Source organism: Notamacropus eugenii, chromosome 5 (genome assembly GCF_028372415.1).
Source record: "Notamacropus eugenii isolate mMacEug1 chromosome 5, mMacEug1.pri_v2, whole genome shotgun sequence".
Classification (NCBI taxonomy): Eukaryota; Metazoa; Chordata; class Mammalia; order Diprotodontia; family Macropodidae; genus Notamacropus; species Notamacropus eugenii.
This window is the reverse complement of record NC_092876.1, coordinates 170,809,037-170,823,290: the sequence shown is the minus strand read 5'-3', so window position 1 is coordinate 170,823,290 and position 14,254 is coordinate 170,809,037. Positions and strand designations below refer to the sequence as shown.

Below are 14,254 nucleotides of genomic sequence, written 5' to 3'. Positions count from 1 at the left end.
TAACATTTTCTGGACAGTTCATGGGCTATGGACAGAGTTTTGCAAGATTTAAGATCTAGAATGGAAAAATCACAGTCAAATTGCTGAATTGAAGAGATGAAATAATTGTACCTCTTCCTGAACTGTATCAATATTAGATTTTGGATGATATCATCATTGCCTTTCTCACCCTTATAGCTATTTTAAAAATAGTAGAAAGGCATTATTTAAACTTCCACATAACAATTCCCATAACTGGCATCAAGTGAGAATTAATTCTAGGGTCTATCTCTTATAATTACTAACTGTGAGAACTAGATCCTTAATATTTTGTAGGATTTTTATATATGTAATACCTATTGCAATACTTGTTGCACACACTATAGGGTGTGGGCAATGAAATTTGAAACTATAAATGGTTATAAGAATAAAAATAATAATTATTGTATGTTGGAGAGAAAATCAGGCATAGATTTTGCCAACAGGTTACTACACATGAATTACATAAATGTGAAAAGTGAAGGTCAGTAGCTGTTAGAAAAGCAGAATTAGACAAAAGATTAGATGACTGTATACAATTTTATTCTTCTGTCTGAGCTGCTTTTAGAGACTGGTAATAATGAGGACATTCTCTTTGTTGTTGTTTCTGTTTTTCCTTCATGTTTACAGTTTCTTGCCTCAATCTACCCTACAATCAAATAGAATGGAGAGAGGAAATTATTCACTAGTGACTGAGTTCATCCTCGTAGGACTAACAGACCAGCCTGAGCTCCAGCTGACCCTCTTCTTCCTGTTCCTAGGGATTTAATGTTGTCACAGTGGGGGGGGGAACCTGGGCATGATCATGTTAATTAGACTCAATTATAGTCTTCACACCCCCATGTACTATTTCCTCTGCAGTTTGTCCATCATTGATTTCTGTCAATCAACTGTCATCGTTCCAAAAATGCTGGTGAACTTTTTATCAAAGAAAAACACCATCTCCTACCCTGAGTGTATGACACAGTTCTATTTTTTTGCCTTTTTTTGCAATTTCTGAATGTCAAATGTTGGCTGTGATGACATATGACCGCTATGCTGCTATATGCCATCCCCTTCTTTATAATCTTATGATGTCTCATCAAGTGTGTTTATTGTTGGTGAGTGGGGTATGTTCATTGGGCCTGGTAGGGGCCACAGCTCACACAGGCTGCTTGCTTAGAGTGTTCTTCTGTAAAAAAAATGTCATTAATCATTATTTCTGTGATCTCTTTCCACTCTTGCAGCTCTCTTGTTCTAACACATATGTCAATGAGGTGGTGGCTCTGGCCTCCAGCACATTTAATATCCTTTTTCCAACACTGACCATTATTTGTTCTTATGTCTTAATCATTGCTAGCATTTTAAAAATTCAGTCCAGAGGAGGCAGATCAAAAGCCTTTAGCACCTGCAGCTCCCATTTTGCAGCAGTTGGTATCTTCTTTGGCTCTGTTACATTCATGTACCTACAGCCATCTTCAGTTAGTTCCATGGATGAGGGGAAAGTGTCCTCGGTGTTTTACACTATCATAGTGCCCATGCTAAACCCCCTTATTTATAGTGTGAGAAACAAGGATGTCAAAATTGCCTTGAAGAATGTGATAAAAAGAACATTCCATTGAAAGGAACAATATCAGAACAACTGGTTTAGTGGAAGTTGGGATTCTGAGGAGAGAGAGAGAGAGAGAGAGAGAGAGAGAGAGAGAGAGAGAGAGAGAGAGAGAGAGAGAGAGAGAGAGAGAGGGAGGGAGAGTTTTGCAAAGCAGATACCTTGTCCTACATATATAATTAATTTGAACCCCAACTCAGAGATGCTTTGGAGACATAGGGTAGACTGGATCATTCTTCCCATCTTCTTATAACCCTGTCTTGCATATCAGATGAATAGAATAACTGTGAAATTCCTCCATGGATTGATCTGCTCCTTATATTGAAAGGGATGGTTCTTCTATTTTAAAATTATGTATGAAAATGTAATTTTCGTGGATAACATTCTGTGGGACAATGATCACTGCAACTAGTAGTTAAATTTCCAAGGTTTCACAATGTGAATAAAAGAGAGAATATTAGGGCTACAAGAGGATTTAAATAATTGCCATTCCCACCCATTTGTTTTTCAGTTGAAGAAATTGTACCCCAAAGAGGAAATACCACAGACTCTCCACATGGAAGGCAGAACCAATACATTTATTCAGACCCAAATCCATCACAGCAACAAAGCAGTGGACAACACCATTCTCCAGTCTTCCCCCTGTTAGGCTTCCCACAAACCAGCTCCATTAAACAAATCACAGTCTTCATTAAACAAAATCACAAATAATAGCAAAATCACTCACACTAGCCAACAGTCTGCATCCTTCCTAGCTCTGACTACTCTCAAGACCAACTTCTTCTCAGCTCTGCTCTAGCTCCACCTTTTCCTGTTCCACCCATTAAACAAACTCTTCTCACCACAGGCTCCATGTGACTCAGACTTCTGTAAGTCAGGCTTCCATGTGACCCAGGCAGGTCCCATGGGCCTATTAATGAACATGAAAGATTTTCCATTTAAATGACCATTATGCCAGGTGAACGCCAAAGGTGGATGAGGTTTCCAGAAGTGCTAGTTCTCCTTGAACAACCTTTTTCCCTTTATCATGGAAGGAGAATGAAAGTACAAGAGAGAATTTCCTCAGAAACAGGCTGATGAATAACCAACCCTTAGCCAATCTAAACCCTAATCCAAATTCCCAAAGGTATCATTCCTATATGTGAAGCTTTCAGAAGTCCTTTGGAAACCATAAGTTACTACCTTAAATATGAGCCATTGTTAATAGATAACTCTTAAAGCTCTTTAAGGTTTTCAAAGCACAGTACATACTTACTCGTTTGAATCTCACAACAATAAATCATGGCACATACTTCAGATGTTTATTCCTATTTTACAGAGAAGAAACTCAGATTCAGTACCCATGCTCATACGGGTAGTAAGTGTCAAAAGTGGGACTTGAACCTATATGTTTCCTTATTCCATGTCCAGCACTCTTTATTTCTCTATCTCTATTTATTTGGTTGGGATCAAATAGACTTGATCTTCAGCAACTTCTGAGAGAAGAAATTATAACCCTAAGTCTAAGATACTCTCTTCCCACCTAATTAACTGATGTCTTGTCCCCAGACTCAACCTCCAAAATAAGAAAAGTGGCTAAACAGTCTCACCAGATAGGCTCACCCCAACAATGTTGCCTAAAACTCAATACAGGTGTATCTCCTTTTAATCTGCAGAATGGCTAGCCATGTAGGAAATGCTCTTCACCTGGTGCTAATTAAATTTTTGCTCCTCTAGTCCCGCCGCTCAGTCAGACAAAGGTGGGAGGAATTACTTTCCATTAGGATCTTAGGACTTCTGTTAAGAAATTCCCAGTGATTGCTGGTTTCCTCTTCTCTAAGAGGAGTTCTAAATGAGAATTATATCTCTCTGTTGCCCTAAATGTTATTCTAGGGAAAATAATTTTGTTTCTCTTCTTTTCTCTAATTTCCATTGTTCTTTTTCTTTCCTTATTGCTGAGCTAGTATTTTTATTACTATCTTAAGGAACAGTGGTGAATAATGGGCATCGTTGCTTTTGTGCTGATATTCTTGTAAAAAATCTCTAGTTTATTTCCATTTTTTATATAATTTTCCCTATTGGTATTAGATAGTGATTACTTATCAATATTAAGGAAACAATATTAAGGTAAAGTATATTTACTAATATGTTTTATTGTGGTTTAAAAAAAACTGAAATGTGCTTTGTATTTTGTTAAAAATGCTTTATTCTTTGAGTGATAAAATCTCATAATTGTGCTGTACTTGTTATTAATAGGATCTTTTCTGTTTATAGTTTTCTTAATGTTGAATCAACCTTCATTTCGCGTATAAATCCTAGTTGGTAATAATGCATAATCTTTTTTATATGTTGCTGTAACCTTCCTTGTTGCTAACATTTTGTCTATTTATATTAATGTTATTTAAATATATTGATCAATTCAATTCTCTTTTTTTCCTCTCCCTGATTTAAACATCATGGCCACATTTATATCATAGAAGCTAATATAATGGAATCCATTTTGTTGTTATTTTAAAAAAAGAATTTGTATGCTATTAGAACTAATTTTTATTTTGATGTTTCATAGAATTCAATTGTAAATTCAAAAGTAAAATTCAATATTAAAAAAAAAAGTCCTGGAGCTTTTTTTTTTTTCTGAGTGTTCATTTTTGGCTCATTCAATTTCCTTTTCTGGAATTGGGTTAATTAAATTCTGTATAATTTCACTGATCTGAGCATTTTATGTTTTAAAGTTATTCACCCATTTCATTTAAAGTTTAAGTTTTAAAGACAGATAGAACTAATAATTATTTCCTTTACTTCCTTTTCTTTTGCTTTGAGTTCTTTCTCATTTTTGATTCTGGTAATTTAGTTTTCCTCTTTCTTTTTTTAAAAAATTAAATGAGAGAAAATGCTATCCTCATCCAGAGTCTTTGGAGTCTGACTACAGATCAAAGTACACTATTTTTCTTTCTCATGGTTTTTGCCTCTTGTTCTGATTCTCCTTTTACAACATGATTAAGATAGAAATATATTAAATATGATTATACAGTCTATATGAGATTGCCTGACATCTTGGGGAGGAAGACGGGAAGAGGGGAAAATTTTAGAACTCAAAATTCTTTAAAAGTGAATGTTTAAAAGGAAAAATTAAACAATTAATTCAAAGAAAGGTATATCACCTTGAAAATTTACATTAAGAAAGGTATATCACCTTGAAAATTTACATTAAGACCACTGGAAAACCAGGGTTCAATGTGGTGAGCATACTGCTAAAAATATAAGGCCAATGATTAATCAATTCATTGAAGAAAGCACAAGAAATTATTTTGATATGCAAAGAAAAATTTAAAAATTGAGAATATAGCAGCATAAATAAAGCAAACATTTTTTTTTTGAGAATATCAAGAAAACTGGTAAATCAGTAATTTGGTTCTTGTGAGGAAAACTCTTCAGAAATAAGAAAAGAAATTATAACAAGTGAAAAGGAAAGTAAGTTTCTTTCCTAAAATAATTATTAAACTCTACACATGTGTAAACATGTGTAAATGCTAACAATACTGAAAATTTTAATGAAATGGAAAAGATAAAAAAATTAATAAAATACAGAATCAATAGCTGAAGCAATTAAATATGAGAAATTTAAAAAAAATTTCATAAAACACTTTTTTTTTTTTGGAGGGGGAAGTCAAGGCACTTGGGGTTATGTTATTTGCCCAAGGTCAAACAGCTAGTAAGTGTCAAGGGTCTGTTGTTGAACTCAGGTCCTCCTGACTCCAGGGCCAATGCTCTACTCATTGTGCCACCTAGCTACCCCCACGAAGAGCTTTCCATGGTAAATTCTAGTCAAGAATCAGACTGATTTAAAAATGAATTGTAGTAGACATTTAAAATCTATTATTTCTTATGCTACAAAGAAAAAATACTATTATCAAAAATGAAAATGCCAGTTTATCAGATTCCTTTTACAAAAATATTCACTTGGTATACAAACAGGGAGGGTATAAGGCAGAAAAAATGAAATAAAGACAAAATATAAGTTGCCAGTTCTGATGTAAATCTTAAATAAAATCCTGGAATTTGCAAAAATATATTACAAAATTTATTCCCTATGATGAAGTTGCATTTATACCAGGAGTGCAAAAATGTTTTATTAGAAAAATAATATCCCCACTTGGTACATGGTCAAAGGATATGAATAGGCAATTTTCAGAGGAAGAAATTAAAGATATCTATAATCATATGAAAAAATGCTCTAAATCACTTTTGATTAGAGAGATGCAAATCAAAACAACTCTGAGGTACCACATCACACCTATAAGATTGGCAAACATGACAGAACAGGAAAATGATAAATGTTGGAGAGGATGTGGGAGAGTTGGAACACTAATTCATTGTTGGTGGAGCTGTGAGCTCATCCAACCATTCTGGAGAGCAATTTGGAACTATGCCCAAAGGGCTACAAAAATGTGCATATCATTTGACCCAGCAATGCCACTTCTAGGACTATATCCCCAAGAGATTATAAAAATGGGAAAGGGTCCCACATGTACAGAAATATTTATAGCAGCACTCTTTGTAGTTGCCAAAAACTGGAAATCAAGGGGATGCCCATGATTTGGGGAATGACTGAATAAGTTGTGGTATATGAATGTAATGAGTACTATTGCGCCATAAGAAATGATGAACAGGAAGACTTCAGAGAGGCCTGGAAGGACTTATATGATCTGATGCTGAGCGAAAGGAGCAGAACCAGGAGAACTTTGTGCACAACAATGACCACAGTGTGCTAGAGTTCTTTCTGGTAGACTTGGACCTTCGTAATAACGCAAGAACTTAAAAAAAAAAAAATTCCCAAAGGTTTTCTAAGGCAAAATGCCTTCCACATTCACAGAAAGAACTATGGAATTCATTTGCAGAATGTAGCAGATCTTGTTTGTATATGTATGCATGTGTGCGTATATTATCTTTTGATTTGTTATATGATTTCTTCCATTTATTTTAGTTTGTCTATACAGTATTACTATAGTGAAAACGTATTCAATAGGAAAGTATATGTAGATCACATATAGAATTGTATGGCGTCTTGAGGAGGGAGGGGGGTGGGGGGGTAGGCGGAGAGGTAAAAAATATAAGCTTTTTGGTAGTGATTGTAGAACATTTAAATAAATAAATAAATTTAAAAAATAAAAAATTTAATGAACTTATTATTACAAAAATCCTAAACATGTTCTATCAATAGGTGTTGATAAAACTGACAAAGTTCAGCACTCATGTTGAAAACTTAAAAAAGAGGAACATAAGTGCTTTTCTTCACTATGTTTTTAAGAAACACTATTTAAAACCAAATGTTAACATTATTTACAGTCAAGCTCCCCCACTGAGACCAAGGGAAAAACAGGAATGTCTATTATCATTTTTAATACTTGCCAAAGTCTTAGAAATACTACATATAGCAATATGATAATGTAAAAAATTGAGGAAATGAGAACTGAAAAATAGGAAATGAAGAATTTGTAGATGATAAATTGTTTTACTAAGTAAATCCAAAATAATTGGCAAAAAAATGTAACTGAGAGAAATAACTTGAAATGGCAAACATGATAAATGAAGTTCACTATGTCAGTTATCTACATATGAACACCAAGAAAATAGATTGAAAGACAAATGGTGTTTAAAGTAGTAACAACTGCACTAATTCTTTGAGATTTAGCTCACTAACACATAGCTGGGGTTGATATAAAAGAAAAATAATTTCATAGAAATAGAGAAGAATTAAATAACCAGAGAGACATTCAGTATTCAAGTGTTGTCTATGTTAAATTAATAGAGATAAGAATGGTATAAAAAGTTGACCTATAAATTTTATACAGTTGAGGGCAATTTTAATACAAATGGGACACAAAATAATTAGATAAAATAATGGTAAATTTCACATAATTAAAAGAAATTAAACTAAAATTATCATTGAAACAGACACAAATGAAATGAAAAAACCCTATTAATGGAGACAAACTTGCATTTTCATATTTATATATGTGCATATCATATTTATATAGAAGTTATTCTAGATTTTGAGTCTGAAAACCTATGTTTGAACTATTACATTACTATCTTTGTGATCATGGGTTCATAAACTCTCTTATCCTCAGTTTTCATATTTGCAAAATGAAACAGGTTATTTGGACTCTAATAAAATTAAAATCTCCTTATTTTTTCTTCAAAAGCTCTTTATTCATTGAAGTTATTTTCTCTTTTTTTTATTTTCATTTTTGGTATTCTCTTGTTTGATTTTCCAGGACTTTTGTTTTGGTCTTTAATAGGGTTAAATAAGTGGTTTTAAAGGTATTTTTTCTAGGAACCATAATAGAAAGCATAGTGGAAAAGTATGTATCACAATATGTGGAGTATTGCTATGCTGCTCTTATCACAAAGCAAAATTGAATTTCTGTATTCAAAAATCAAAACAAGTGTCAACCTGAAGGAATTCACATTTTGTTGGAGTTGGGGGTGAAGAGATCAATATATACCTATAGCACTAAGTACAACGTGCATATTTGTGTGTGTGCATGCATGTGTGTGTGTGTTCCTGTGTGTGTAGTTAGGATAAGCTCTCATGTATCCAAATGTTGCACAATGGGCAGAAGATCTAACTTCTTTAAAACCTTAATGAATCTGGCTTTAGGATTATACATGGTGAGGAGATTTATTTCCTCTGGACACCAATAGGACAACTCAGTCTAACTATCTTGCTTCTGTGTTGCCAGGATCATATAGATAGTTCATACTCCCATGTATCTTCTTGAGATCTGTTTGAGGCTGTAATGCTCTGATCTCATACTTTCCCTTTATTCTCTAATTCATGTAGAAAAGTCCTAGATATGGTGTCTGCATAAAATGTTGTTCAAGAGGGAAATTCTCAGAACCACGTTTAGAAGAAAATGGGGGATGTCCCATGTGTAAATTTAAAGGTGGAGTAGAAAATTGAATCCCTTAGGAGAAAAAAAAAGTTCTGTGGTACAGTGTGTAAACACGGACATTGTAATTACTGTTCCCTGAAGAACCTGATTCCAAGGAGAGAATCTGTCAGATCCTCCCGGTGTTTTCAAAATAGAACATGAGAATATCATATCCAGAATAAAATTTCCAGTTTCCTATCACCTTTTGATTATGGTGACATCTCTGGGCACTATTTCCTACCTTCAATTTGGAGCATTCCCCAGGTAAATTCAGTCATAAACTGTGATCTTTATAGCTCAAAACATCTCTCTATTCAGTTCAGAGGCTGAGGTTTATGTTCTGATTGCTTCAGTAGAAAAGGAAATAGAAGACGAAGAATCTGTCATCATCGTTATCTGAATGGTTTCTCCTTCAGTACCCAGGGGCTCAAAACCAGTAAAGACCATCACTGAAGTCTAGACAAAAGAAGGGTGAGTGTGTAAGACATCCATTTTTGATTTTTCCTTCTATTTTGTCCATGCTGCTTTGCAAATCAAGAGATTTGAGGATTCTACAAAATATGTCCCTGAAATTCATCATTGACTCATACCTATATGTGAGTATATATGTATGTGTGTATATGTATATGTATATATATTACATGTAGTCTTTTGGTAAACTCCAGGTGTGAGTGGGGATGAGAACATGAAAAGATAATGGGAACTTGGCCCAATATTCTCTTACTCCCATAGGACTCTATACTCTGTAAAAGGGACTCTGGATAGAATCTGCAGGCAGCTGAATGGTGCAATGGAGAGAAGCCTGGGCTTTAAGTCAGGAAGACCTGAGTTCAAATACAGCTTGAGATGCTAACAAGATCTGTGACCTTGGACAATCTCACTTAATCTCTGTTTGCCTCAGTTTTATTAACTATAAAGTGGGGATAAGATTAACACCTACTTCCTGGGTTTGTTAGGAGGATCAAATGATATATTTGTAAGGGATTTAGGGCAGTGTTTGACAATAATAGTGTCAGTGCTTATTAATATTAAAAATTATTATTTTTCTTACCAATAACCTTATTGGTAATATTGTTAATAATTAATATTAAGTTAATAATAATGCTTTTACCATAGACATTTGCAGAACTCTTTGAGGTACTACTTCATCACCTCTGAAATGAATAAAAGTAGTTAAGGTTTTCCTGAGACAGACAGCAAAGGAGATATGTGGGGGATTGGAGAAACTGCTCTCATTTTCCTGGCTTCTTTTTGCTTTGGAATCTAAGGAACATCAACTGATTTTCTGCAAGGGAACTCAGGAAGAGTTTTCTACAATCATCCAACTCATGGAGACAGTTACTCAGCCCAGTCAAAATCCCTGCATATTTTTGTGATTATAAGAACAGCACTTGCAGGGCATGGTGATGATGCTTTCCAGGCACTTCCAGAACTGCTCCTTTTAAATAACTGCAGATGAGGGTTTGCTGAATGTATTTTGCTTCTAGCATAACTTTTTACTATTCTCATAAATCCTTTAAGAGGAGAATGACTTTGGAAAATGCCTCTTCAGTGACTGAGTTCATCCTTGCAGGTTTAACAGATCAATTAGAACTCCAGCTACCCCTGTTCTTTGTATTTATGGGGACTTATGTGATCACTACGGTGGGAAACATGGGATTGATCATTTTAATCGGGATGAATTCTCAGCTTCACACTCCTATGTACTATTTCCTCTTCAATTTATCTTTCATAGATCTCTGCTATTCCTCTGTCTTTACTCCCAAAATGTTGATGAATTTTGTCCTAATGAAAAACATCATCTCTTATTCAGGATGCATGGCTCAGCTATACTTCTTCTGTTTTTTTGTTATTTCTGAATGTTATGTGTTGACAATAATGGCTTACGATCGTTATGTTGCCATCTGTAATCCATTGCTGTATAATATTACTATGTCTAATCAGGTCTGTTTATGGCTGTTGGGTGGGGCATATGCCATGGGGTTTGCTGGTGCGATGGCCCACACTGGATCCATGCTGAGACTGTCCTTCTGTCAGGCCAACATCATAAACCATTACATGTGTGACATACTCCCCCTCCTCCACATCTCTTGTACCAGCACCTATATCAATGAACTGGTGGTTTTCATTGTTGTGGGCACTAATATTATGGTGCCTAGTGTCACCATCTGCATCTCTTATGTTCTCATCCTGTTCAGTATCTTGAATATCAGTTCCACTAAAGGCAGATCCAAAGCCTTCAGCACCTGTAGCTCCCATATAATTTTGATCATTCTTTTCTTTGGGTCAGGTTTATTTATGTATTTCAAGCCAACTTCATCAGGGTCTGAGGACCAGGGCAAAGCTTCTTCAGTCTTTTACACAAATGTGGTACCCATGCTAAACCCCATCATTTATAGTCTGAGGAATAAAGATGTTAAGGTTGCCTTGAGGAAAACCTTGAAGGGAAGAATATTTTCTAGAACAGGAGAAGGATTTTTATAATGTGATTTGAATTCAAGTTTTATATATGTATATATACATATATACACACACATATATATACATATATGTATATACATACATACATATATATTCATACACACACATATATATAACATATAACTATGTACTTTCCTTGTGACCTTGGGCAAGTCCCTTAACCTTTGTGGGCTTTAAAATTTTTCATTTGTAAACATGGAGGTGTTTCAGCTATGTAGCTTCTATTATCCTTTACAGCTATAAATCTTTTATCTGTGACCTGCTGTGAAAATGTAAATACCCCATGGAAGCATTCAACAAGTTATATCTTCATTGTGGTAGACCTTTGATTCTCTGCACATAATTACTGATCAGCAATTCAGGAAGGCAGTGCATGAAAGTAGGTTGCTGAGAAAGTAGTAATAACATTCCCAAATGATGTACCCATAATACAACCCTTTTACCTCCTTCTACCTTTCCTCAAGCAAGTGAAGCATAACAAATATGTTGGCCCTTTTCATAACTGTTCTCAAAATTGGATAGGTACATAGAAGTATAATTACCTAAAGTAATTTCCTTTTGCTTCTTTCCAGACCTAAATCCCTAACTTTTCAAGCACAGCTGCTGCTATTAGAAGGCAATACAGGTGTTTTCTTATTCCCACAATAGACATATAGCAGGACTAGTTTGGCTCAGAACAATAATTAAACATTGTCGGCATAGTGCAAATGTAAGTCTATCTAAAATTAGGACATGATGAAAAATAGACAACTAAGAGATGCCTGTTTTAAGGAAAACATTTTCATTTTCAGAAAAAATTGTTAGAACGTGAAAGGAACAGAACCTAGAGAACTTTATACACGGCAACAACCACAGTGTGCAAGCAAATTTTTGGGTAGACTTAGTACTTCATTGCAATGCAACGACTTAAAAATTTCCCAATGAACTGTTAAGGCAAAATGCCTTCCACATACAGAGAAAGAACTACAGAATTTGGTCGCAAAATGAAGTAGACCATATTCTTTTGTATTATGTTTTGTTTTGTTTTATGATTTCTCCCATTCATTTTAATTCTTCTATGCAACATGACTAAGGTGAAAATGTATTTAGTAGGAATGTATGTATAGAACCTGTATAAATTGTATGACATCTCAGGGAAGGAGTATGGAGTGAGGGGGAAAAATATAAGATACATGGAAGTGATTGTAGAACACTGAGAACAAATAAAATAATTTAATAAAAAAATTTCTAGAAGGAAATGTTCTTTTTACAGTTACAATATGAGAGATATTTGAGATTTATAAACCTTTCCTGAGGGAAGTTTCCTTTCCATTGTCCAACTGATGGAATCATCATACTGCAAAAGGCATTTTTTGGTGCTATGTCCTATGACATGTATAGGGCAGTTACATGGTACAGTGGATAGGGTACTGGCCCTGGAGACAGAATGACCTGAGTTCAAATCTCACTTCAGACAGTTACTAGATGTGTGACCCCAGGCAAATCACTTAACCTTGTTTGTCTCAGTTTCATCATCTGTAATATGAGATGGAGAAGGAAATGCCAAGAAAATTCCAAATGGAGTGACAGAGAGTCAAGCATGGATGAAATGACTAAACAATATTACATATATTATGAGAAACTAATTGGAAGAGTGGAAAAGACCAAGTTCTGAAAATATGTTTGACATTTAAAACTCTTTACACCTTGGCCCCTTCCTCCTCTTCCAATTTACTTACATGTTACTCTTCTCCTCACACCCTGAATTAACCACCATAATGACCTACTTGTCCCTCTGCATGGCATTTCATCTTTAACTTGATGATTTGCACTGGCTACCTGATACCTGGAGAACACTCCATTTTCATTCAAAACTCTTAGAATCTCTAGCTTTCTTCAGCGCACTCTGAGTACCACTTTCTTCATGAATCCATTACTTATTTCCCTATCAATTTGTGCCTTTTCTCCCACAAAAGCATTGTGTGTTTGTGTGTATGTACACACACATAACTATATATATATGTACATATATACCTATAAGTATATATACATATGTGTGTGTGTACCTGTATAAATCTTGTTGTATGGGATGACTCCCTTAAAAAAATTAGAATCTTGACCAAAGGAGTTAAAAGGAAAGATATTTATTCAGCTTTCTTGAGAAAGGGCACTCCTGCCTGTGCTCAAAATGGCGATGGCTGAGAAAGGCAAGGGTGTGCCCTGTATAGTATTTTTTATGAACCCTGACAACAATATCCCCAGCCTAACCCCCTTCCTCTTATCCCATTGGCTGAGCCTTCAGGGTACAATCCATCCATGGAAAATCTACCCTGGCAACAAGGAATAAGTATACAAGAGCCATTAGTGGCAAATAGGGGTAAGGGAGTCTGGGAAAGGAGTTAAAGGAATGAGCAAAAGCAGTCTGGGAGTAAGCAAAAGCAGTCTTTGTCAAGGACTATCACATAGCACAAAAAGAATTTTAATAAAAACAGAATCCCTATTGTTTGGTTTCTCAGTTTCTCAGGGTCAGGTGAGACAAACAGGACTGACACAAGGGGCCCTTGAGGGGTATTCACTAAATATACTTGTTCCACTCAATCTCTCCTTTTTTTGGTCCCTTCACGTGGGTATGAGGCTAATTGATGCATTGACAAATTAGAAGGTGGGGAAGGGGCAGTCCCCTTCATGAGATCTCAGTAAGGAGTCAAAAACAGGCCCCAGTACTTATATAAATATACTAAATAATCATTGTTAACACAGTACACATCACATCATAAAATAATTCTAACTTCTGGTCATGTAATGCTTCTTCAAGGCATCTTCAGTACTGCATCTCAGTATCTTCTTTCCTTCGTCTTCTTATAGAAATCCAGATGTCCACTCTCCTACAAAACTGACCTTAATACAATACAATTTTATATGACAATTCCTGAGCTTTATACACCTTTTACTCTTACAAGATCAAAACTGAAACTTTGGTCAATTGTCATGTTTAAGAAATTCACATTAACCAATCACATTAACCACATTAACGAACCAACCAACTGAGACAAAATAATAACTGTGCATGCTAACCTCACAAGCTCTTGACCTGTTTGTCTCCATACTATTACTGAGAATTAAAGGACTATAACTTATTCTTGTTGGTCTAAAATCCTAAGCTTAATAGCTTAATTTTTGGACTTAATCTCAGATGTTCCTCTACCAACAATCTACTATTTAATAGATCTGGTATTATGCATACAAAACTTTTCATTATAGGAAATTGCCA

General features: G+C 34.9%; 1 protein-coding gene and 1 pseudogene across 1 annotated transcript; both read left to right on the top strand.

The window, feature by feature from the left end:
* The first annotated feature begins 598 nt into the window (after positions 1–598).
* Positions 599–1,619, top strand: LOC140505432 (olfactory receptor 8G3-like; annotated as a pseudogene).
* Positions 1,620–10,047: 8,428 nt separating this feature from the next.
* On the top strand, positions 10,048–11,007 carry LOC140507750 (olfactory receptor 8B3-like). Its single transcript, XM_072615690.1, has one exon. The coding sequence runs from the start codon at positions 10,051–10,053 to the stop codon at positions 11,005–11,007; it is 957 nt and encodes a 318-aa protein (XP_072471791.1). The 5' UTR covers positions 10,048–10,050.
* The last annotated feature ends 3,247 nt before the right edge of the window (positions 11,008–14,254 follow it).

What these genes read in the sequence shown, in the direction of transcription:
- LOC140507750 (XM_072615690.1), top strand. Translation starts at nt 10,051, where the DNA reads ATGACTTTGGAAAATGCCTCTTCAGTGACTGAGTTCATCCTTGCAGGT.